Source organism: Pyxicephalus adspersus, chromosome 4, assembly GCF_032062135.1.
Source record: "Pyxicephalus adspersus chromosome 4, UCB_Pads_2.0, whole genome shotgun sequence".
Classification (NCBI taxonomy): Eukaryota; Metazoa; Chordata; class Amphibia; order Anura; family Pyxicephalidae; genus Pyxicephalus; species Pyxicephalus adspersus.
Window position 1 is genome coordinate 69,059,581 of NC_092861.1, and position 25,675 is coordinate 69,085,255.

The 25,675-nt window shown below is 37.1% G+C and overlaps 1 protein-coding gene across 8 annotated transcripts in view; it reads left to right on the forward strand.

The window, feature by feature from the left end:
• Positions 1-20,973, forward strand: part of SENP6 (SUMO specific peptidase 6) — a 42,140-nt gene extending 21,167 nt beyond the window's left edge. For 7 of the 8 annotated variants that reach the window (XM_072408542.1, XM_072408538.1, XM_072408543.1 and 4 more), the window contains 14 exons: positions 166-336; positions 849-882; positions 2,155-2,349; positions 3,783-4,009; positions 4,139-4,251; positions 6,211-6,327; positions 7,330-7,449; positions 9,668-9,760; positions 10,403-10,809; positions 17,129-17,229; positions 17,579-17,667; positions 19,128-19,196; positions 19,281-19,431; positions 20,227-20,973. In XM_072408542.1, coding sequence (XP_072264643.1) covers positions 166-336; positions 849-882; positions 2,155-2,349; positions 3,783-4,009; positions 4,139-4,251; positions 6,211-6,327; positions 7,330-7,449; positions 9,668-9,760; positions 10,403-10,809; positions 17,129-17,229; positions 17,579-17,667; positions 19,128-19,196; positions 19,281-19,431; positions 20,227-20,436 — 2,097 coding nt within the window. In that variant the 3' untranslated portion in view covers positions 20,437-20,973. The remainder of the gene's footprint in view (positions 1-165; positions 337-848; positions 883-2,154; positions 2,350-3,782; positions 4,010-4,138; positions 4,252-6,210; positions 6,328-7,329; positions 7,450-9,667; positions 9,761-10,402; positions 10,810-17,128; positions 17,230-17,578; positions 17,668-19,127; positions 19,197-19,280; positions 19,432-20,226) is intronic. The other variant, XM_072408540.1, reaches the window with a different exon arrangement.
• Positions 20,974-25,675: the final 4,702 nt, after the last annotated feature.

Below are 25,675 nucleotides of genomic sequence, written 5' to 3' on the forward strand. Positions count from 1 at the left end.
AAGAAACCTGACATGATAGAAGAAAACGAAGTGTTCTTTCAGAATCAGCATACCTATTTTACTGTAAATAAGCTTAAAAATTGAAGTAAAAAAAAAAATTGTTTAAAATTGTTCCCCAGGGTAATCCTTTTGCATTAACACAACTGATTTCTCTTTTATTCACAGTTTGGCAACTCTGTCACAGATACTCCTGTTAAGCGCCGTAAAGTTGTCCAGCCACCAGATATTCCAAGCGAGCCCTTACCAGTGGGTTATTCAAAGTGTGAAAGTATCATTGTGACTTGTCGAAATATACGTATAGGAACCTTGTATAGAACAATAGTAGATCCTGTTGTGGTATGTACAGAAAACCTTTTCTTTTAGGTGTTCAATTTTTTTTTTTGTGATAAGTGCTTTTGGAAAGACTTTTTTTTTTTTTTTTGCTTTTTTTTGTGTGTTATGGTGTAAAATTCTTTAATCTAGCATTTATTTTTCCAACAAACCATTCAAATAGGGAGTCTTCTGCAAGTCTGAATTATATAAAGCTTTACCATGTTACATAGTTTTTTTTTTTTTTTTTATTTATAGATAACCTATTTGGATACATTACCTAGATATTTTAACCATATTGTCACACAAATTTTCTATATATCAACATTCTTCCTATGCTGTAAGACAACAAGATACCTTTGCACATTATTTTAATCCTTTTACTGCAATGGCATTTATTCTGGTTATATAGTCATATTTTGATTAGTGTTTTACATTTGCCAGACGTGATCTGATTTTCTGCCCATTTTAAAACTCCAGCAAAATATTTTTGCAGTGATTAAATGTTTAACTGGTGGATTTTTCTTTTATCTCCACAGTTTTGCTTAGATGTCATAAAGGTAGAGTTGGAAGGTAAGAATATATATTTTTTAAATTATTGTTGGGGTGTATTTTTTTGGTGCCATGCCTATCCTTGGCTGCACGGGAATGATGTGATCCCTGACCAGGCAATAACAATAAGGATGATCAATGGTCGGACACACACGCACAACTCTAAAAAAACAAGTGTAATTTTTTATTTTGGAGGTCGATAGTGCTTTTTCAGGCCCCATATCAGAAGACATCATTAACTAAATGCAATCAAAAGGTCTCTGCTACTAACACTAGAAATAGTACACTGGCTTTCTAAATTTTGAGTGCTCACCCCATCATTAAGGGCCAAACCAGTCTCTTTAATACTACAGTGACAAAAGAAGCCTACAGTTGCTAACTTAAGGTCACATGGTTTGGAGCAGTGTAAATCATTCTAGAGTCATATGCGTGTTAGGGGTCACTCATTGCATATAGCTTGTCCTTGTTTCTAGAATTCTCTGATGTCTATTCAACTTGAGTTCTTGCTGAATTTATTATTGGGTAGTTTGGGTAGGTCCTTAGTTTTTTGGCACTAGGCACCCTTTTGTAAACCTAGTTATCTTGCGTTAATGCTTTATGCCTTCTACCATGAAGGTATATTATGACCTCTGGTAAGACCTATGGTGCTAACTTTGTGTGTTCAAGTGGATCTTGCGTAAGGTGTCCCCTACATTTTGCATGGGCCTTTTGCTGAATTTTTGCTGTTCTCCCTCTCAATTGGATTGCTTTTAGACAGTCTATTTTTAAAACTTCCTATGTCCCTCAATAGACAGGTAGAAACAGTACCATACACTTCCAAAAGTATTTATATTATGGTTTTTAAGGTGTTCAACGTTAGTTTTTTTTGCTAACATCAGTTTTGCTTTAACATCCCTCAGAGTTTTTTTTTTTTTTTTTTCTTTTTTGTTTTTGGGCTGAATGGTGTAAATTTCTCAATGGCAGTTCTATCCTATGACATCTTTATTTTATGCATTTTGACCACTGAGCCAAACCTAGGCAGTATAGTTGTTTCAGTGGCTAGCACTCTTGCTTTTGCAGTGCTAGAGTTCAAATTTGATTCTTGGCCAGGACACAATCTGTTTGCAAGTTTTCCCTGTGATTGCATGGGTTACCACCAGGCACTTCAGGTTCCTTTTACATCCAACCAGCATGCAGATAGGTTATTGGCTTCCCCTAAAAATGTTAAGGACACGACTTTGTAACTTTATAAAGTGCAATTTTGTTATGTCAGAACTATATACATACAAGTTATTCTTAATCATTTTTTTATAGCAGCAGAAGATTCAGAAGATGGTCAACTGGAGTTATTATTGAATACCTCAGAGCTAATAAAGTGTGAATGGTGCAGTGCACGGAAACTTTCAGTTGTGTTTTTCCAGAGTACAACCTCTCATTGTCAGAAATTGCGATCTCAGTTTAAGATGAACAGGCAGAATGTTTTAGGATGGTATGATTCCAAGTCCTCAAGTAAGTATCCACATTAAGCCTAAAATGGGGTTAGGGAAAGACAGTTGGCTGGCTGTAAACAGGCAATACTGTGGGTAAATTTCAAAATTTCATTTTTTTTTTTTTTGTCTAAAAGTCAGAATAGTAGTAGAGCAGATGTTCACAAATATTGGACTTGACATCCTAGGTTGTTTACATACCCCTTTTTCTTCCTATATAAGCTAATTACCTAAATTTAAACAACTCCTCCACTGAAATATTCATATATTGTGCTAGGTGTTGTCATGTGACTTGATAGTTTAAAACCTTATTACATATGACTGTTTGGATTAATTACTGGTCATTTGCTATGTGCTCATCTTTCATTGTTTAGCGGAATATTTCTTGCATATACAATAAATAAACATTTTCTACTGTTTTCAGTAATACAGATTTTATTATTGTCCATTTATGTACATTTAAGACAATAGAGCCAAATTAGATTGTGTCTTTTCTAAACATGTGACACAAGTTACTAAGTCCTTAGCATGGGGGAAATAAATGTAAATAATTCCAGGTAATATCTTAGTTCACAAATTTGGGAAGTAAGTGGTGTTTGTGCTGGCTGATATCTGTACTTTCATCACGTGCTTGGGGGTGAGGGGTTCCCTTGATAGTAGACTTAGATATTGATCTTTTAGGCATTTGGAGCAACAGACAGTCTTCTTGTGGACATGTTAATGTGTTGTTGATGTAACAACCCCTCAGTTAGCTAACTTTGAGATGTGTCTAAGGTACTTAAATAGATGAAATATTAGGATTTTTGTAGAACTTACTATATTTTTTTTTTTCTCCTCCCTCTTTGTTAATTCTCATGGAGAATTAACTGTCCAATTCTATGTGCCCTAATGGTTTAATGTTAACTTATAGTTTTACCATGTTTAAAAATAAAATCCTAATTTAACTTGACAGGACAATTTTATAATCCCATGAACAGGAGCAGACATATCAGCTTTAGGAGTGAGTGCTGGAATAACCTAATTAATATGTCACTGCTCCTTTAATAGGGTCTGAAGATATGACAAAAATGGCTCCGTATGCTGTAAAGAAAGGACAATTATTTGTTGTAAAAATGATTTTTGCCTGAGCAGATCTGCCTAAACCAGGCCACATACTTTACAGTCTGATTATGTTATCTTTTCATGATTTATGTTCCTACATTAATGTAGCAGGAGAAACTATCTTCCTCTACATAGTTGGTACATTTAAAGACTATAAAGTGACAAGTTGGAAGGATGCAACCAGATTATACAATATCCATTATTAGATTTTACATTTTACATTTCAATTTCTGGATAGCTGAATTATAAATAAGGTACAATATGTGTATTTGTATATAATATATAAAATGTACAGTAAACTTGATTGTTGACTAGGTGTGCAGTGTATTTCAAGCGTCTTTTCTTCTTTCCTAGATGTGGAAGAACAGTTTATTGTCTTAATCCTTGATAAACCCCTAAGCTTGGAAGAAAATACTTTTTTCGAAAATATTTTAAGTGAAATTGGAGTCAAAAATTCAATCCCAAATTTTTTCTCTAAAATTGGGTTTGACGAAGCTAACCGAAGACTCGTAGCCTTTACAAAACACGTGGAAGAAACGCCACCTCGCAATTCATCCTCCAAGGATCATGTCACAAGAAATGTAAATGTTTATTTTTGTGTTTTATACTAAAAGTGTATTCAATCGGTGTACTACTGCTTTGTATAAAGCCAGTTTATTTAAATGTTAGGACAACTGAAGCATTAAAAATGTTTTGTATTTGTAACACAGGTGGTTTCAGAAACACGAATGAAGCTGCGCAATTCTACAACTCATTTGCAGTTTTATGATGAAGAAGAAGAAGCTGGCGACACACACAATGTCTTTGTTGGTCCCATTGAAAAGTATGGACTTGTTTATTTTATTAAGAAGAATTGGTGATTCCTTGTGGTTGTGTTATTAAAAAAATGTGTGTTTATAGGCAAAAATACATGGCAAGCAATAATTGATGCTAAAAATAGTTATTCTTAGAACACTGCCTATGATGATGTTAATTTACTTATTCTTCAGTATCAGCCAATAGAGGTTCCTTCCACTAAAACAAAGAACTAAAACCAAATTCTAGGCTAATATCATGGTAAACCTGGACAGGGTTTCTACCCTTTCCATACACTAGTCAATATTTTAATGGTAGGTTTTTAAAGTATCTATCTCCATAATCCAGCATTTGCCTAAACCAGGGGTCAACAACCTTTACTATCAAAACAGCCATTTTGCCTCCTCTTCCACTAAAGAAAAATAGTCTGGAGCCGCAAAACATAACACAGTTTATAAACTTTTAAAAGTTTTAATATTTTTTTAATTTTACCTGTTACAACAAGTGTGCATGTGTAGGCCTACTTTGAAATAAATTAAACTCTGAACTATGCCCCTAGAAGCCTCCAGCTTCTAACTTATCATCCTGTTACATTAGAAGCTGGAGGCTTCTAACGTAACAGGGTAGATTTTTTTTATGGCAGAGTTCTTTATGTTCTGACAATGCCTTAGCGATGAAATTTTAAGGGGTGTTAGCCACAGGTGTCCCTCATTTGGGGCTTTAATTTTGTTCACCTGTACCCCCCAATCTTGAGTATTTGAGGTTCGGGTGCTAGAAGCCTCCAGCAATGTGTAACAGGGTAGATTATTTTGATGGGCAGAGTTCTTTATTTTCTGACGATGCCTTAGCAATTCAATTGTAGGTGGTGTTAGCCATAAGTGTCCCCCACTTGCACCTCTATTTTGGTCACCTGTTCGCCTCCCCCCGTTCCAGAGAAATTGGGGTTCAGATGCTAGATGCTTCCAGCAATGTGTACCAGGGTAGATTTTTTTGATAGGCAGAGTTTTTATGAATTTATAGGAGGTGTTAGCCACAGGTGTCCTGTACTTGCACCTCAAATTTTTTTCACCTGTACCCCCGTTTCCAGATAAATTGGGGTTTAGGTGCTAGAAGCCTCCAACAATGTGTAACAGGGTAGGGGTTTTTTGATGGGTGGAGTTTTTAGGAGGTGTTAGCCACAGGTGTCCCCCACTTGCACCTCTAATTTTGTTCACCTGTACCCCCTTCCTGTTCCAGAGAAATTGGGGTTCAGGTGCCTCCAGCAATGTGTAACGGTAGATTTTTTTGATGGGCAGAGTTCCTTTGGGGTTCAAAGGAGGGGGATGTCATTGTACACACCCATTTGTACACGCCCCATGGTAGATTTATTTCACTGGTAGATTTTTTTCATTAGAACAACGGATAGGGAATCCCCCTCCTCCGCAGTGTCTTGGGAGGAAGGGGATCCCCCATCAGAGATCTCCCCGCGGCAGCTGAAGGGAGCCACAACAAGGAGGCTGAAGAGCCGCAGGTTGCAGACCCCTGGCCTAAACCAGTTCTAAGGAACACTCATATTGGGCTTAATTTACATTAAAACTCTTCAGGGCTGAAAAAGATACACTTTCATCAGTGAAACTGAGTTATCCAGCAAACCTGGAATGGATTTCCTAAAAGTCATTAGCTCTTTGTTAGCAAATGTTTACAATTCTGGACCAGATCTATTTCAGGTTTGCTAGATGACCCAGCTTCACTGATAACGTGTATTCTCCCCAGCGTTGGAGAGCTTTAATAAATCAGGGTCGTTGTGTGTACTACATCATGTGTTGGAGTTATGGGCACATGTTCTGAAATACTCTGTCCCAGCTTCTTTTTTTCGTTTTTTTTTCTCTATTAGTAAATGTTCAACTATGATGAAATTCATAAGATGATTATTTATATTAGTGGTATTACTCTGAATTAAACAGTTTTCTGATACTCAAACATGCATCTTAATTTTTGTTTCTTTTAGATTGATTGTATATCCTCCACCTCCGGCAAAAGGTGGGATCTCCGTCACAAATGAGGATCTCCATTGCCTAAATGAAGGAGAATTTTTAAATGATGTAATTATTGATTTCTACTTAAAGTAAGTTCTGTACCAGATTTTATTACATATGTTTTACTTGATATAAAAAGGTGTGAGAGGTGAAATTTTGTGCTTTTCAAGCCTTAAACAGTCAGAACTTTGCAGGCTTAATCAATTATTCCTTAGTTACATTTGTTGGGTGCTAGTATATCCAATAAACACAAACTAAATAATGCTGTGTAAACAATGTGTTGGTTATGTGCCTTATTAATTATTAATCGATCAGAAATTCAGTTCAATTAGGTATTTGGTAATGATTTAAGTTTTGAACGGTTTGCCAACCTTATTCAAATATAATTGTTAATCTCTGCATAAAATAGAATTTGGGGTTTTTTGTTATATTCATGTTCTTCTACTTTAATGAATGTTTTACCTCAAAGCAAGTGTGCTCAGATCTGCCATCTGGTGGACTTAAAAAAAATTGCAGTCTGCAAAGGTAACCCTGGAATTACATGTATTATTACTGTATGTATATATTTTCTACAAAGTTTTGGGAGCACTGCACAAAACACTGCTTTTTGTTTCCTGTAAGGATGACAGGTGTTTTTTTTTTTTTTTTTTTTTTTTTTTTTTTTTATTGTAGCTGTGTTACAATATGAAAAATGGCTTTGCAATCGCCACTACAGCTTGTAGATAGTCCTTTTTATTCCAGGCTAACTTTTTTTTTTTGGGTTATTTCAGTAAAGCTTCAATCTTGCAGGTGATCATTATGTCATGGATGCCACTCTGGTTCCTAATGGTCAGTAGGGACTGGATTTAGCTCTCTGTTAAGAGTTGAAAGCTATACAATATATGACCTTCTGGCTTTCAATGAGGGACCAATAATAAACTGGGCACATGTTGAAAATGATTTTTGCAGAGGGAGTGTGTGGAAATGAGATTAACTAAAATGTGCACCAGTCATAAATTAGGGTTTTGTTAGGTGAGGTCATTTTTATAAACAATTGTATAACTTTAAAACCCAGAAAATGTATCTTTTGTTTTTTGTTTTTTTTAAACCAGGTATTTAGTACTCGATAAGCTAAGAGAACATGCAGACAGGATTCATATTTTTAGTTCTTTTTTCTATAAACGTCTCAATCAGAGAGAGAGGAGAAACTTACAGGATACTGCTAATTTGACGTAAGTAGGTCATATGGCTTTTTAATTTCTTTGTCAGGTCTTGTTCTTCGTTTATTCCATGCATGCTATGTAAGCATTTTTTTCTTTTTTTTTTTTTTTTATATATAAATCTGTCAAGTAATCTATCACATCCAGTCAAGAATAACCTTTCATTTACTGCTCTTCATTGTTTTTGGTTTGTTTATTATAAAAGTGTGTGTATGTATCTATATTTCCACTTTAGAACTTCTTATTAAAATGTATATATTTAGATGATGATCTTTAACCTATGAGTTACTTGTACTTGTTGAATTAGTAGCTGTTAGAAAAGGTAAATTTGATCACCATTTAGTTTTATTAAAAGTAATATTTAGTTTTCTGAATTATATATTTTTTTATTTATAATGGTTTCTCATTCCAGAAGAGTTGAAAAAAGTAAAACATTCCTCTTTAGGTTAAAATTATAATGATCAGTGGGGGAATGACTGGTTTCACAGTGCTGCAAAGTTGTTCCTATACTAATTTTCAGACTCAACGTTTTGCAACTGTGCAAGCTGTACTCAAAGAAAGACAAGAATAGCACTAAGGACTAAGCATGATTATTGCCCGATGTCTCCCTGTAGCTGATTTTTCCTGACTTATCATGCTTTAGTCTGGATTTGGAGTTGGTCATGCCAGTAGAAACAGGGATTTTTTTTTTTTCAATGTCAAAAACATGAGTAATCGGAACACTTAGCACAGAAGTGACATATCTAAATCAAATGTAACTATTATTCAGGCAGCATTGCTTCACACAGCAGATATAATAATAATATGGGGCTGTAGATACAGGAGTGCCTTGGGATCCTCACATAACAGGAAGCGCACTGCTTTTTTTTCTGGTGGCACTGAAAACTAAGGGTACATTTTTTCTCAGATACAGCATAGGCACATTTCTAAGTGTCCCTGATGAGACAGTTAATCTCTAAGCAAGGTGCACCATTGGAAGTTTGTTATTTAGATGGGGGTATGGTAGGTGCTGCCCTTACTGACCATTAGTGATGGAAGTTGGTATTCTACCTCGCAGCATACCGTATTTTTTGGACCGTAAGACGCACTGGACCATAAGACGCACCAGTTTTTTAGAGAAGGGAAATGAAGAAAAAAAAAGATTCTGAAACAAATAGTGTCCTAAAATATTTTATGTGCATTAAAAACCAACATCACAGTCATAAACACATGTAATAAACCCTGTAAAGTAAACAGCAGCATTTGACACACCCCCATACATCACCAATCACATCACTGGAAGATGACTCATCCTCCGGGTGATGTGAGGGGGGGGATTTCCCTGCCTCACACAGAGACACAGGCACAGGCTGGAAGCTGCTGGTATCTCTGGAGAGATGCACAGTACAATGCAGGATTTCTGCATTGTGCTATACCGTACATCTCACTACAGATACCAGCAGGCGGAGCTGCGGACACTCGGTGAGTATTTCCTTTCAGTTGTATTGCATTATAGTCGGATTGCAATATAACATTTGTTTACATTGTGTTTGTGTTGTGTACGTATATGTGATTTTACTATGTGTGCTGTGAGTGATTCAGGGAACACTCTCAGCATGATTGTCTGACAGTCATGTTGGGAGAATGCTCCCAGCATGACTTTGTCAGCCAATCATGCTGAGAGTGGGAGGACGCCGGGAGCAAGATACAGGAGACACAGTCACTCCGGCCGCGCTGGAGACAGGAGAAAAGGCAGAGGGGGGGCTATACAGGGGAGGGGACAGCAGCTGGGGAGGATACATTTGGACCATAAGACGCAGGGACTTTTTCCCCCCACTTCTGGGGGGGAAAAAGTGCGTCTTATGGTCCGAAAAATACGGTAAGTGTTGAGAAAACCATATGACACTTAACATTTACGAGTGTTCAAGTGAATACACATGAAAAGCATGAAACAAAAATTGAGAATAAAAATTAATGGCAAACAATATATTTATCATTTAGAATGCAATATTTGTGTGCATTGGACTGCACGTAGCAGTATCCCAAGGGCATCTCGGTATGGTTACGCTGTTTGCTCATGGATCATCATGTATGCGATATTCAAATTTTTTGGGTTATTTACTATAGCTATACTATAGTTTTCTGCTTTAAGAGTTCCTGGATATATGGTCCCCTATATGTCAAATGCTATATGTAATTTGCTTATTGTAGGTCAACAAAATGAGTAAATATTGTAATTTCCCATCCCCAGACTGCAGCAAAAGAGGCATGGAAGAGTAAAAACCTGGACTCGGCATGTGGACCTCTTTCAGAAAGACTTCATTTTTGTTCCACTGAATGAAGCGTATGTAGAATCTTGGAGTTCAAATCACTTGTCTTATTTAAGTGTAACAAAATTAAGTAACATGAAATCTAAATATTGTGTGAAAATGTTTCCACGGGTGTTAGTCACCAAGTGAAATGCATTGGTGCTGCAGCCTATTCACCAAACCTCATTACTTTTTTTTCGATTAAGCTTAAAGTTCCTGAATTTATCTTAAGCTTCCGTTGAAAGTTCAAATATTGAGTAGTCTATGCATTTGAATAATCTTGCTGTGGCCCATAAAACCCTGTAAATAAAATAGTATAGCTTTGCATTGAAACAGAACTCCAGCTTAATTTATGGTATTAAGTATGAGAACTTTTTATATTGCCTGTTTTTAATTCTGTAAAGTTACTTTTAAGAATCGGCCCATCTTCCAACCAGCTTCATCCAGAGGATTTTTTTATTTCTCAGTAATTGTTTAATGAATAAAAATTTGTGTTTATTTTTTTTTTTATTTTATTTTTTTTAAAACCCTGTAATTCCATATTTTCACCTTTTTAGGTTGCAGTATTTGCAGATAGGTAAAAAGTTGTTGCATCATTGATAGGCCACTGGGACTGAAGGATCTAAGTTAACCTCATAATATATATATCTTTTTTTTTTTTTTGTTTTGTTTTTTAGTGCTCACTGGTTTTTAGCTGTAATATGTTTTCCTGGTCTAGAAGAACCTGCATATTATCCAAACTCTTACTACCAAGCTGGAACTTTGCAGGCTTCACCGCTGGTAGATAACAGCAGGACCTCTGCCATCCAGGGTGATTCACAGGCTTGTCTACAAAGCTCATCTGCCAAGTCAGCTGCCAAGAAAACACCTAGCAAGAGAAAAAACCTTGTTCCGAACGACACAAGCTCTGGGACTGATGAAAGTGATACATCTGGCAAAAGAAGTCCCTGTATAGGAAGGCATAGGCAAGGGGGACTGCAGCAGACAAATGCAACTCCTAAATCTCACTTTCCACATACGGACTTGAATCCTAAAAACGTAAATGGCCTCATACATGAATGTAAAACCCCAATAAAGCATATTGGTAAGTGTTTCACAATGTATAAGAATTGTGTAAGAAGATTCTAATGGAAACTGGTATTGTGTGTTAGACTTCATAGTTCTGATATGGTTAACCCTTAGCCCTGTCCGTAGTATGACTGCTGCACTTTCCTAGTCTTTTCTTAAGAGACTGAAAAGGGCAGCTTCTATCTTAGGTTTCTTTTGTTGAAATTGTACAAATTACCTATTCCTGTATACACACACACACACGTAGTAAGGTCCTCTCCTCTTTCTGTGTCATTGTTTGTATTGCTCTGTCATTTGAAACCCCTATTTAAAGTACACCACTGTATAATATGATGGAGCTGTAAAAAATGTATCAATAATAATTATAATAATCTAGTATTAAAAAAGAGACAGAGGTTTCTGCACATCCAATCTAACATCTTTAAACGGCTGCAGAGCACCAAAAATGTGAGATTCTACAATTTCAGTGCCTGAAATGGCATTTGGAGCTTTCTCCGCCTGCCTTCTGTACCACCCTATTAAGCATTAATAATAATATTACACAGTATTTATATAGCGCTGACATATTACGCAGCGTTGTGCAAAGTCCGTAGTCACGTCATTAGCTGTCCCTCCAAGGGGCTTATACTTTAATGTCCCTACCTCAGTCTTATTTCTTTTAATACAGTCTAAGGTCAATTTTTTGGGGGAGCATGTTTATGTGAGAGAAAACCGGAGTAAACCCACACAAACACGGGGAGGACCTGCAAACTCCATGCAGATAGTTTCCTGGCCGAGATCCTCCAATTGTGTGGGAAGTGTGAACTTAACTTCAGGAACTGCCGCTGGATATGTTTAAAAGGGGCAAGTTAGCAATGACATGATGAAACAGTGTAATACAGTACCCGTATTGAAAATGTGCTCTGAAATACATGCCGGTAAACTGAAGGAACTGGATTATTGATGGCCGGATTTTCGATTGTCCACCTGTAGTGCACAAAGAACAATTTTTCTTTTAGCTTTTTAAATGTTTACCATTTGCTGTCCAGGTTTACCACAGAAGTCAGGATTCTCTGAATTTTGACTTTCTCTGCTGGACAGCCTATAGGTAGTAGACCTCTCACAGTACCCTCCTAATACGCTTGTAGGCTCCTTTATTGTCCCTGCCCATAACTGCCTTCTTATTTAACAACTCCATTTTGTAAAATAAGTGGTTCATTAAAGAACTTAAGGTTAATAGAGATGAAGAAATTGAGTGTGGGTGGAACCACCTAATGTTAATTTTCATTTCCTACATAGGACACCCTAGGAGGCAACAATAACATCACCTACTTCGGAATATAATACAAACTTCATAAAATGTAGATAAAGCAAAAAGTATTGGATTTGAAAATGTCAATTTGTGCAATATATACTGTATTTTTCGCACTATGAGATGCACCTGACCATAAGACGCACCTAGTTTTAAAAAAAATATTCTAAACCAGTACCAGGGGTGTAGTGGGGCGGGCACATACTGTTCCCCCGCTGTGTCTGCTGCTGTCATTATCCCCAATGTATAAACCTGAAATTATACGTTTTTATACAAGTTTTAGTTAAGTTTATCACCAGCTCTCAGTACCCTGAAAATTTGAAGTTTCTACAACAATCACAAAAGGGTTTTGAGGGGTAATGACAGCAATGGGACACAGACACGGATCTGATGCTGCAGCTGGTATACCAAGGGTAAGATTATTTCAAATTGCAGAATGGGAAGGTAGCAGCACAGCTGATATAAGAGCTCTATAGGACATGCCCACACTTGCACTGTGCAAAAATCCCAAGTCTTATGGAGCGAAAAATACGGTATATATAGCTGCCAGTATCAAAATGTTTGCATTAAAAATATTTCTTGATGCAAATTGGTGACTAATTTAGTCTAATAACCTCTAGAAGCAGCAATTTTGACACCACAGCACCCTGCACCCTATGTTATCATTAGGTGAGTCCTAGGATCTTGTTAAGCTAATTTGAAAGAACCTAATATAAGTCCTTTTAGATTTGAAGGTCCTTATAAACTGGATAACATATTCACCCTGAATATTTATCTCAGACTGTTATTAAATCTGCAAAAAAAATTTTCTAGAATGTGAATAATTCCTGAACCGCGCTAAATCGATTAGATCAGCAGCTGTATTTGTTTGTTAATGAGTTTATTCCACTCCTGATTTTGGCAGTTCGCTCTTACTTGGTGATTCCATTCCCTGCTTCCTCTCAACATGCAGGCCTTCTTGTTGGTGAGCAACATGTGAGGCTACTTATCATATTTGGTGCTGCTGGGAATGAAAGGTAGCAGCTTGGTTTTGTTTTTTAGTAATTTTTTAAATTTTTTTAAAGATTTTTTAATATAGAAAGGAACATAAACAAACCAAATAAAGACCATTTACATGAAATTACAGTAACAGTGCAAAATAAAATAATAAAATAAAACAGGCAAAACAAGTTATCATCTGGATTGGATGATCAATATTTTTTACAGGGATCCCAGATCCTATAAAATTTCAACAATGTGTTCATAAGAATGTGAGTCATCTTGTCATTACCAATATCCAGTCCGTCTTGCCATAAAATAGACCTATCCGAATGGTAGGAGACTCCAAAGATTTAGCCAGGGTGATCCGGACTGCTAGCGGCATCAGCTTCAAAAGTTTCAGTGAGGACTTGGGGGCTTCCAGATCACACCAGCTAAAAAAAGCAGCTTCTAGGAAGCTTTTAACCTCTCTTTTTAGAACCTTGGAGATGATCTTAAACATCCCGCTCCAAAAACCTCGTCCACTGGATATGACCACCACATATGTAACATTGAGCCTCTAGAATCAAAACCTCTGAAACATAGAGGGGATGGATGTTATTTAGAGAGTCTCTCTGGAACCAAATACCACCTAAGTAAAAACGTTATAATTTTCCTCTACCAAAGCAGAGTTGAGAGATATTTTTGAGAGCGAATAAGCCAATTCGTGCCAGTCCTCCTTGGGGTGTGACAGTCCCAAATGTTCCTCCCAGGAACACATATATCTCAATTTGTGTGACATCAGTGTACTGTATAATATTGAAATTACGTACGAGTAATCCCACTCAGAATGGTTCAGTTCTCTCCAAGTATCTATAAAATCATAATGTTTCAATAGAGTGGAAAGCCTGTGACTCTTCTTCGGTGGGAACCGATATCGAGGAGTACTAGTTTTTATCAGGGAGCTGCTCCAAGGCTAGATTGGAGTCACCCAACATCAAAAGGAAGCCTTGCGTAAAAGAGGCTATTTTACACAACAGGGAGGGAAAAAAATTCAATTTGGCCCTAATTCGGAGCATAGTAAGTCACAACCGTTATCATCTGGCATCCAATAGAACCGCACACCAAAAGAAATCTACCTCCAGGGTCTCTAATCACATCAAAGCATAGCACAATATTTTTTCTTACCAGAGTTTGCCTGATAACTAATAGGGAATCTCTTATGCAAAAAAAAAAAAAGGGGCATAGAATTATTGTAGAAACGGGTCTCCTGTAAAGCTAAAAGGAGAGTTAAGCCCTTGTACATTATCTGACAATACCACAAAAGGCTGTTCTGGTTTCTGAGTTATCACTGAGGAACCCGCCATCAATGAAACAGTACAATAGAGGGCTTCAAAAACCAAGTGATACTTTGTGGGAGTAGGGAGAGATGGAAGAACATTAGGGAGATCAATAAACAAGCACAAGACAAGGACAAAAATACACAAATAGGAACATTCAAGTAGGCATTTTTTCTAGCACCTTCCGAGGTCCTGAGCTGACCTCACCCTCCAAACTGAGACCAAGCAAGCATGACCAACCCAGGAACCTTGGGCTTTAGGGACATAACCTTGTCCCAAAACCATAAGGAGACACCAGAGGGGGTCAAAATATCAACTACACCCCACTAGTTTCACTCCAAAGAACAAGGGCATGTATTGACCCTCTTAGAATAAAATAAGCAATCCAGTAAAAGTAACATCCCGGAAGGACATGAACCAAAGCATCTGAAAACAAACTCAAAGTAGGTATTGCACTCAGCAGCCACAACCACCCACACAAACCAATCATAAGCAATCAAATATTAAGCAATAAAACAGCAGATTCTTCTTGTAAGACTCATGCAATAGTAGATAAACATGTCTCGAACAAAAACTAGAGTTCAAAAAGCTTGAGAGAGCACAAAAACAGAAATTCTCCACGGACCAGAAGCCCTCTCAGGAAATCTTGGGACCTTTTTTGGAGCTTTGATTAGCTTTTTGCCAGAGAGGGTAATAGAGCAAGATCACATAGTAAATTTTCGCCTTCATCAAAAGTGGTAAACGAAAAGGTTTTCCCTGAAGTTGAAAGACCAAGTGAAGGGGAAGGGCTCAGCGATACTTGTGAGAAATAAGGGCTTGTAGAAGGGGTTTTAAGGCTCTTTGACGTTGTATAGGAAAGGGTGAGCGATCAGAGGGAACACCCTCCATTAGCACTGAGCCATAACCCCCTGGAGACTCTTATCAAAGCTTCATCAAAGAAATAATGAGGTTTCACTATTATGTCCCTAGGGTCACCATCTGCTTTGGGAGCTACCAAGGCTCTGTGGGCCCTGTTAATTTCAAGATGAGACTCGGGAACATCAGGCAACATTTCCCTGGAGAAATTGCCTGACCACAGCTGTAACATCCTTAAAGGACTCTGGTAGACCTCTAATGCGAAAGTTCACCTAGAGCGATTTTCCAGGTCGTCTATTTTATGATGTAATTCTTCTGAGAATCTAGCACTGATATCTGTTTTGAGTTTTGGAAAACTCTGGTAGTAGTGGCATCCAAAGCTTGTTCAATTGTTTCCAATCTGTTTCCAAGCCCTTGTAAATCTCAGCAGTAATGGATGCGGAGGTTTTAGCTAATTCGGTTAGCAAAAGTGCTGCCAAGTGAGTAAATAATCTGGATTCTCCCTTGGAAAGTGGGGTCAGCACTTCAGTGAATTCAGCTCCTTGAGACAGAGCATAATATCTATTCCCTGTAGTAATATATGAAGGGAGACCAGCTGCAGACAGGGACTCTCTATCCCCAGTAAGAGGAGTGCCAGGGCTGTGTGCTGGAGATGAGTTCTGAGAGGCAGCCTCAGCATGCTGTGTAGCTGAGGAACAGGGGCCCGCTAAAAAATCCTCAAGGGACGCCCTCCTGCCTCTGGATCCTTGCCTCTACCTTATACGGTCGTTTGGGAGCCTCAAAGATCAGCTTGTAAAGGCCGCAGCTCGTGTAGCTGGTCTCTGTGGTCGGCCATTTTGGAAGGAAGCCGCGGGGTCTGGGAGCGGGCAACCTGATCCTTGTTCTTGCCCTTCGTTTTTACGACCATAATTAGGTGCTGTGTGCACTACAGGATAGTTCCCCCGACCAGGCGATTGCAGAGGCTGCCGAGACAGCAATAGGTGCCGGCGCATGCACACTCAGCAGCTTGGTTTTGACTCCCTTGGTTTGATCTCTGTAGCCCATCTGCCTAAATGATCAATGTGTGGGCTCACAGATGATCTTCTACATACCTTGGTTGTAGCAAGTGGTGGAGGTACTGTTGCTGTTCTATCAGCTCAAACCAGTCTGGTCATCCTCTTGAAAACAACATTTTCACCCAGAGAATCATTGCTCACTTGGTATTTAACTTTTATGCTTTATGTACATACACAGGATACATACACATCATTTTTAGGCCCGGGTCACATGTTTCTGTTGTCAGGTTGCTATGCAGGACAGGCCAGGAAAATAATCATTGGTTTTCCATAGTTGTTGTGCTGCTGGCTAAATGAAATTAGCATTACAAGTCTTATGTAAGCCTTATGATTATCCCTTTTTTACATTTTTTATTATGACAATATTAAATTTAAAATCAAAATACCTTCTGTCAAAAATCTAGAAGGTATTTGGAATGCGATGTTAAAAGAATGTATTTCTCTTGAAAATGTCTTTCATTAACAAAACATGTTTCACACAATAGGCATTTTTTTAAAACTGGCAAAAGAATGTCCTTCAAGACCAGGGTTACTATTTGATTTAGTGTAGAGTCTTGTCATCAGTTTACAGGTGTTCTATTTTTTTTTTAACCTTCAGCATGGTCAGTAAATGAAGATTATTTTCTAACTATATTAAAGCAAGATAATAGTTGCAACCCAAGAAAGTCAGTTTACCTCCACCTTTAGCAGTGTAATGAATTCAAAGATAAACCTAAGTTAAATCCAACTGCAGCAAGGGAATTGCATGAATGTGGTTGTGCTTCATTTAGAAGTCACAGTGTTCTACTCCAAATCCAGCCCATGTGACCTACTTAAGTTGTGTTTTATCCCACGCAGATGCTTTGCACAGAATACAATTAAGCTATAGTGAAGCACCAGATGACTTGAAAAAGAACGAAGAGGAATTAATAGATTTTTCAGATGATCAAGATAATCCGGTATGTGACATAAAAATATATATTAAAAAATTCCTTCTTTGCAAATTGCTTCTGTAAAAATAAGAACATTTTTGCTTTCTTAAAATACGACTATTATCCAAACAAGCCATTTTATATTTTAGTGATATCATAAACTGTTTCTATCGGTTATCTACTATTCTATACCTTGCAAGTCCTTGTATGTATGTGCTGGCTATTTATTTACAACCTTTGTAAATGGAGTTTGTGCTTTAGATAAGTTAGCATTTGGTATTTCTGAACATTTTATTGAATTTTCCTAGATATCCTTTCTTTCTTCAATATAGGTGTAAATGGTGCACTTGGTGTAAATATTCTTCTACTTTTTTAGGATGAAAGCAGCGATGATGGTGGACTTGCTGATGACAATTTCACATCAGAGGCAGGAAAATGGCATCTGAAACCTACATTCTGCAAGCAGTAAGTGTTTTACTTACAGTGACTACATATGCATTTAGGGGCCCTCTTATAAGAAAACAGTAAAGATTTAGATAAATGAAACCAAAATAAGATTTAGGTTGGGGAAACTTTTAATATGTTGAGAGAAACAGGGAAGTAAATGCTTTCCTAATATATTGGACAAAAACATGCTTTAAAAAAAAAAAGTACTGCCCTGTAGAGAACATTATAGTAACTAGCATGATGAAAATCTATGCAATTGCTAATTTTAGTTTCCGCCTCCCTTTAGCTACTATTCTTCCACAACAAACTTGAGAAATGTTTTGCTACATTTCTCTAGAGAGGACATAATTCCACAGGGTAAAGCAGCTGAAATGTTGAAAAGCTTTGTTGCCAGCAGGTGTTTATTAATAATTAGGGGGCAGGAAAGCATGCTGAATGCAAGAAACCAGGTGGGAATGTACCTGTAAATATTTTTCTCTGTTTAAATTTGCTGAAGGCTTCATTCTCTTTCCATCAAAAATCAGTGAGGTTACTAGGAGGTGTCCTTTGTTGTTAGATTTCTACAAATGTGAACCTGGCAAACTGTTGAATATGACCTGGGGTGTTGGGGAAATTCTGCTTTTGCCAATAGATAAAAAATAAATTATGCTCACTAAAGCTACGTACACATGTCAGATTTTTATCGCCCGATAATCGGCATCGGCCAATTATCGGGCGAAAATCTGCCGTGTGTACAGTCGGTGTCTTCCATCATCCGGATGACCGACCTGCCGGATCCACGGACGATGGACGACAGCCGATCCTAATGAAAAGGAAGGGGAGAGCGCGCAGCAGGGTGCCGCTCCGTCGCTCTCCCCCTCCCCTCTCCATAGAGCATGAACGGTGCTGTATGTACAGCACCGTTCATGCATCGTGCAGTCCCTTGTCGTTGGAAAGGATCGTGAAAGATCCTTTCCAACGACAAAAATTGCGTGTGTACGCGTGTGTACGCAGCTTTAGTCTAAACCTTAGGGCAGAAATAAACCTCATGGACACTCCCCTGTCCCTAATATGCTACATAAACTGCTGACAACATCTCTTTTGTCATGACCAAATTTTGATTCCATCAACAGCTCACTCCTGATTGGTCAAAGCAAATCCATCTAAATTCTTTACTTTTTATATGACAGGCTTACACCTAGACTGCAGGTCTACAAATTTCAATACCGCTCTTAGTGCAATTCAAGAACAAAAAGATTATAATTTAGTTGTTCAATACAGTACAGTAAAGACTGGACCTTTTTTTTTCTTATTTTGCTACTGGAGTGGTTTTAAATTGTTAGGAGAAACCAATGAGACCTACTTAATATCCATTAGAATAAATGTCTGTGCATACAAATTATTAGTCTTCTAATTCAGACACCTTTCATCCTGCACTTTAATGGGTATGATACTGAACTTCCTACAGTAATTGAGTTGATCACAATACTTTCTTTCAGACCATGCATTCTTCTTATGGATTCACTGAGAGGTCCTTCTCGATCTACAGTAGTGAAAACATTACGAGAGTGAGTTGTATACATCTGTGTCTTTACACATAAACCTTTTTGTGCCTTTTCTTTCATTTAGTGTTAATTAACCTTTTTACTTAGATACCTGGAAGTAGAATGGGAAGTTAAGAAAGGAACGAAGAGAAGTTTTTCCAAAGAGGTTATGAAAGGTTCCAATCCCAGAGTGCCTCAGCAAAACAATTTCAGCGACTGTGGTGTATATATACTCCAGTATGTGGAAAGCTTTTTTGAGGTGAGTGTATCAGGGTGGTATTTATTTGTTCATGTCCAAAAAAAAAAAAAAAAAAAAAAACCCCTGCTTACATTTAATTTCCACGCAATCCCAGTAATCCCACCATCTCCCAAAGATGTCCAAAAAAAAAAAAAAAAAAAAGTAATCTTGTAATTAGTAGGAGCATGTTTGAAAATCTGCATAAGTAGAACATGCAGAATTTGTACTTATGTCCGTTTTGAGACCAAACTCTCAGCAAAGCACTGCAATCTTTAATTACTGCTGTGATTTCTACTCATTGTGAATGTTTTGTAGTTCTGCAAAGTATTGTAGAACGTAAAATCTTGTTTTGGAGCTGTAAAAGGATAAACTGCAGAATATTTTATCCTGGGTGAATCCAAAGTTGTTTGCTTGTTTACATTATAATAATGTGGATTTATTATTTTGTCAGACTCTAGAATTTTTTAATACCAAATTCGATTGTTTCTGGGCAATCACCTCTTTTAAATTCTAGAATTTCTTTTAGGGTCTGGTTGTCCATCCATTGTGGTCCTCCAATGTAAGCCCATTTTAGGTCGCCGAGGTTTTGATATATGACTATTAAAAAAAAGTTTACATTTATTATCTGAGGCAATACATTTTGCTGAAGGAAATGGAGTAAGCCTACAGTTTGCCATTGTCTAAGATCTAACTATATGACCTCAATTCTTCATGTAGTACATTCATGTTAAAATTTTTCATCAACCCAAAAAAATAAATACAATTTAAAAATATAATAATTTTGCTTTATTTTACCTTCCTGCATCCCATTTCCAGAATCCCATTCAAAGTTTTGATCTGCCAATGAATTTGACCGACTGGTTTCCTCAACAAAGAATGAAAACGAAGCGTGAAGAAATCCGGAATCTCATTCTTAGTCTGCAGGAGCGTCAAAGTAAAGATAAAAAAGGACAGAGGGACCTTAGCACAACACAACCTGCTCATTCGGAAGGAACACAGAAGATCATCAATGATTTTGCTTTATGAGCATTTCCTCTGTGGCACACTATTCTGCCAGTACAAAAACAGTCAGCTTCTTTAGAAACATTTTTTTTTTTTTTTTTTAAAGGGTTGTCACTATGGAATAGAACATTCACTCTTAATAAATGTGAGTGCTGTGTGAATGTCCCTAAACTGAAATATATGAATAGTAAACCATCTGTACATAGAACTACCAGGCCATTTTCTTTTCAGTATTTATAAAATGACTTTCTCTTCCCATCCTTTAGAGGTGTTTATGTATTCTTAACAGTGACTAAAACAAATTCAAAGTACACCTGAAAATAAAAGAAAATATTTATAGGCTCACATTTCAATGCGTATTCTTCAATATGACGGCCCACTGTGTACATTTCTGTCTCATTAGGACATACCGTATTCACCTAATTTGTCCGCTTGGGATTCTTATTTTATCCACTATTTAAACTATTGCTAGGAAGATTTCAGTTGTTATGATGTTAATTTTATTTGGCTCTTTGTTCATCCTTCTGTTGCAGAATAAACAAGAGCAGTGCTGAGATGTTACATTTGCTCGGGTCTTTAAGTGCTTAAAATCTGTACAGACTTGCTAAAGGAGGTTTTTAGCTGCTTTTTTAAATGGCATTATTGGCATATTTTGTCCCTAATTTAATATTTATTTATATATCATACCTGAACAGTGTATGAATGAATTGACATCTGATTGAACTGCATCCTCTTGTCTTCAGGTATACATGCTCTATTTGTAGAGGAGGCAGCCCCATTTTTGTGAACCAGTGTTTGTGTTTCTCAAAGAAGTATTGGTGTCAATGGATTTGAGTGAAGTGGCTTGCATGTTTTTTAAGAGCTAGATGATAATTTACTAAAGGAATAGAAAGCTGACTTATCCCAATCAAGGTATATTCACTTTTATTCATCTCGTCACATAGAAGGGAATTTCCTTTGTTCCTCTGTACGTGATTGAGAATTTGAAATTAACACAGCTTATTTAGGATAGGTGAACATTCTTTTCCTTTAGCAATGTTACCCTAATGAATGGAGAATGCAAATCATTATTACAAGTGTATGGAGTTTTATTAAAGCTAGGACCAATTCAGGCTACTGACAATAAGTGCTAAAAGAATATTGGTGGATTTCCAACGAATAAATAAAATATAACTTTACATGTAATCTTTTAATTTTTTTAGGCAAATATTGTAATCTTCTTGCTTGCTTTTAGCTGTTTGATTCACGGAATAGTGTTTTTGGTAGCACTATGACTGTCCCATGTGAATTTACTTTTTTTTCAGATTACCTTGTGAACTGTCTCATGTGAATGCACTTTTTTTTAAGATTATCTTGTGAACAAAAATAGATGTTTAAACCTTCTTTTGGGAAATGTCTCCAAACACTATAGGTTCTATTTATAAAGCAGGGATTCTTTCAAACATTCCCTGGTGGAGGATCTTCCAGGTTCATCTGTTTCAATGGCAGTAATTGATTCTAGACCCAGGGATGTTTAAGGAAATGTCAGATTTCCTGCTTTATAAATGGAAACCTTATATCTAAGTGGGCATGACACCATTGCAACTTCAGAAGAGCAGCTACCATCATTCAGCCAGACAAGACAGCATTGAGATGCAATACAATCGTGGTAGACACATGCACAAATGGGGAATAGATGTTTATGCGTTGTTTAGAAACTACCATTGTAGACTTTGATCTTAGGGGGGCAGAGACAATCAGTTTGAAATATCTAGCCTGTATGTTTTGTTCATAGGTGGGTCTACACTGGTTGGACTAAGCCTATAGAAAGACACATTTCCTTATCTATGTTCGCGTGGTCTACTTGTCCCTATCGGTTGGCCACCTGACATTAAAAATGAATATAGTTTTTCTTTCTTAGCATGCATTACCTAAGAAGGTGTGGACTATGAGAAAGAAAGCTCCAGTTTTCAGATGGAATATGGCCTACTAGTATTCTGCTGTAGTGGTAGAGAGAATGCAGCAGGCATGGCAGAACCTGGGCTGCAATTATTACCATGTTTAATATTGCAATATTTAGCCTATATCTGGCAAATATTTCAGTATAGAACCCTGCTTTTGTATTATAATGTATAATTGCAAGGATAGTTCCTTGTTTGTAAAGTTTGTTTCGGATCTCAGCAAAATGTTGCAGACTTTCTCCACCAAAATGAAAAGATTAGCGTTTGGTGGATGGAAACATAGAAGTGTTTTGGTGGAAACCCAAAGCAGAATCCCATGTGCTGTGTATTTAAGCTCTGAGATTTGTTGAGATTCCTATAGCTTTCTTGAGCACCTATCATTGCTCAGCATTCCCAAGCTTACCCAGTATATAGTAGAATGTCTAAGGGCTCCAGACAGGGGTGAGAATAAAAAAGCTGAACCATTTGTTTAGAAATCGATGCAAAAATAGCCGAAAGTAAATAACAACATTACAACTTGGGGTTTATTGTGAATTTGGATTCATGCAAGTCTGCACTGTAGCTTAGGCTCTCCTTCACTAGGCTCGCTCCTTTAAAGCAAATCTGGTAGGAGAATTATGAGAACAAAGCTGTCTGCAATACCATAATGAAAGTCAAACTTTGCAATGAGAATTCCATTGTGTCATGTTATAGCACAACTAACATGAAAGCGATTGTCTGATGCTGTTTGTATTTTAATGTATAGAATCTTATCTTTGTGCCTTGCATTCATTGTCTTGTCCGGTCCTTGAATACCACCAGCACAGTAATATGACATGCAAGAAAGAAATACCATAAGTGCTGAAAATGATTCCATTTTTTGACCTGCATTGGGTCACTTGATGCCTTGGCATGGACTTAGAAATTCATATTGATTATCAAAAGTACTGTATAGTCTGCCATGTACATGCATTGTAAATTGTTTTTAATCCACTGTAATTCTGAAATTCGTTAAGTAGGCCAGAAACCCAACAAAGTCATTGTCCATTGTTTGGTATAGATTGAATATTTCTTGGCTGTGTTTTTCTTCATATTTGTATCTCACATCTAAATGCTGGATGAAAATATACTGCCATGTCATGCATTTCCTTTTGATCAATCCTATATAAGATTTTATTCCTGTTGGGCAGATTGCACACCCCCTTTTGGGTCCATTTCTTTCCTTGACATCATCACTTTCCTAAAAGTAAGCATTTTAACAGTGAGTTTTCATCACTGGTAAGGATGGTCGTTAGGTCACTCATGTCTTCTTTTTTTTTTTTTTGTTTTGGAAAAGGAAACGTATTTTATTAATGTATACAGATTGTTGAAGTGCTTAATTTTTCAAACGATGTAGTTTGAAATAGTGTTATATCTATTGCAGGTATTAGGTCTGTAATAGGTTCATTCTCTAAATAACATATTTATTATTTTTGAAATAAAGAGAAACCTTAAAAAAAAATCACATGAAGTACATTTTTCAATTACACTTTCATTGCTGGTTTCATTGCTAGCTTGTGGCTTCAAATAAAAGACGAGCAGAGGTAATTGATGTAGTGTTAAAACAGTGATGTGTGTCTACCTAAATTGTTTAAGAATGGATAAGACTTTTGTTTAGTATATCATTTATTAAAGATCTGCTTATAATGGGCATGATGATCCCATGATCGGAGACCACAAGTACTCAATTGTTAGTATAGACCGGTGCTTTGGTGATGCCTTGTCTGTCAGCTATTTGTGTGTGCTTGTAGCTTTAAAAAAAGAGCATTAGGCATCTTGCTGAGAATTGATAATCTACATGTTTAATTAAATTAAACTTTAGTTGATTTAAAGTGGAACTAAAGTTTGGAAGGACTGAATTTAACCTCATGTTATGTCATCCTGGCATGGCCAATCAAGGTGGCCAAAGATCAGGAAGAAAAGTAGGAAAAATTCACATTTATTTATTTATTTATTTATTATTTATTTATATATGTATTTATTTTCCAAAGAATTTAAAATTTTGTCACATCCCTTTTGTAATAACATTGTCAGTTTTAAATGTATGTATTTATTTTTGAACATACCAATATTTATTTGACTTATTTAGCTGCATTTTAATTAATTACAATGGTTTATTTAACTGTGTACAACATTACAAGTGAATTTCTAACATTTCCTAACAAAATGACCATGAACAACACTTAGAATAGGAAATGGAGGTGTAGAATTGGGATAGCCAGGCGCAGACATATTACGCAATGCTGTACAAGGCCCATAGGTATGTCACTAGCTGTCCCTTCAAGGGGCTCACAATTTAATGTCCCTACCATAGTCCTACATCATTAACACTATTCAGTCGATTAACCTAACTGTATGTTTTTGGAAAGGGGTACCTGGAGAAAAGCCACAAACAAGGGGAGTACCTGCAAACACCATGCAGATAGTGCCCTGGCTGAGATTCAGTCCTGGGACCTAACACTGCAAAGGACAGAATGCTAACCACTGAGCCAATGGTGCTGCCCAATGTACTTGTGATTATTTGAAGCTTGTCAACTGGAGGTTAGCAGCTGGTGCTTTTTTACTGCCTGGGCGCAGGCCGGAGTCAGGGAGGTGACCTTTATTTCTAAACTGCAGCAGAAAGTCAGGTCACCAGCCTAGAAATGCTATCTGAAAGACTTGTGTAAATCTCGGGATGGTAATAGATTAGAAAATAAATCCTTTGGAAGGTAAAAAAAATGTATGTATTTTAATTTTGTATTTAGCTTTTTGCCTTGAGAGTTCATGGTGTGAAGCAATGTGTGTGTTTGTGACGTTACTATAGACAATATAGTCATAAAGGTTAGGGAACTTTGCCCAATTAGTGATGTTTTTTCTGGGAAGAGGTGAGGTGGCCTCAGAATCGTCTGATTCTAGATACACTTAGATACTAGATACACTTAACGCAAACAATTTGTCCCAACCAGGGTTCCAGCTAATGCTAAGGGTTCCTTGAGCAATAAGCAGCTTCTGTCTTTGATATTTGTAACTAGCAACAACAATTATCTTTTAGCTATGGGCTGTAATGGACGTCCTTCTCACTGACCACTAACGTATTAAGCATTCCTCCTACTGGCCACCATACCACGGGCTGTAGATAGTTTTTGGCAGGGGTACCTTGAGACCTGCAAGTTCATTTAAAAGTTCCTCTGTGTTAAAAAATGTTGACAAAGGCTACCTTAAACAGTAATGCTACCAGCTTTTTCAATTTTCTGGAAAAACTGTACAATTCAGCTTGCTCAGAAGGCCAGCGATGGCAGCACCTCTATTTCTTTCATAATTACTTT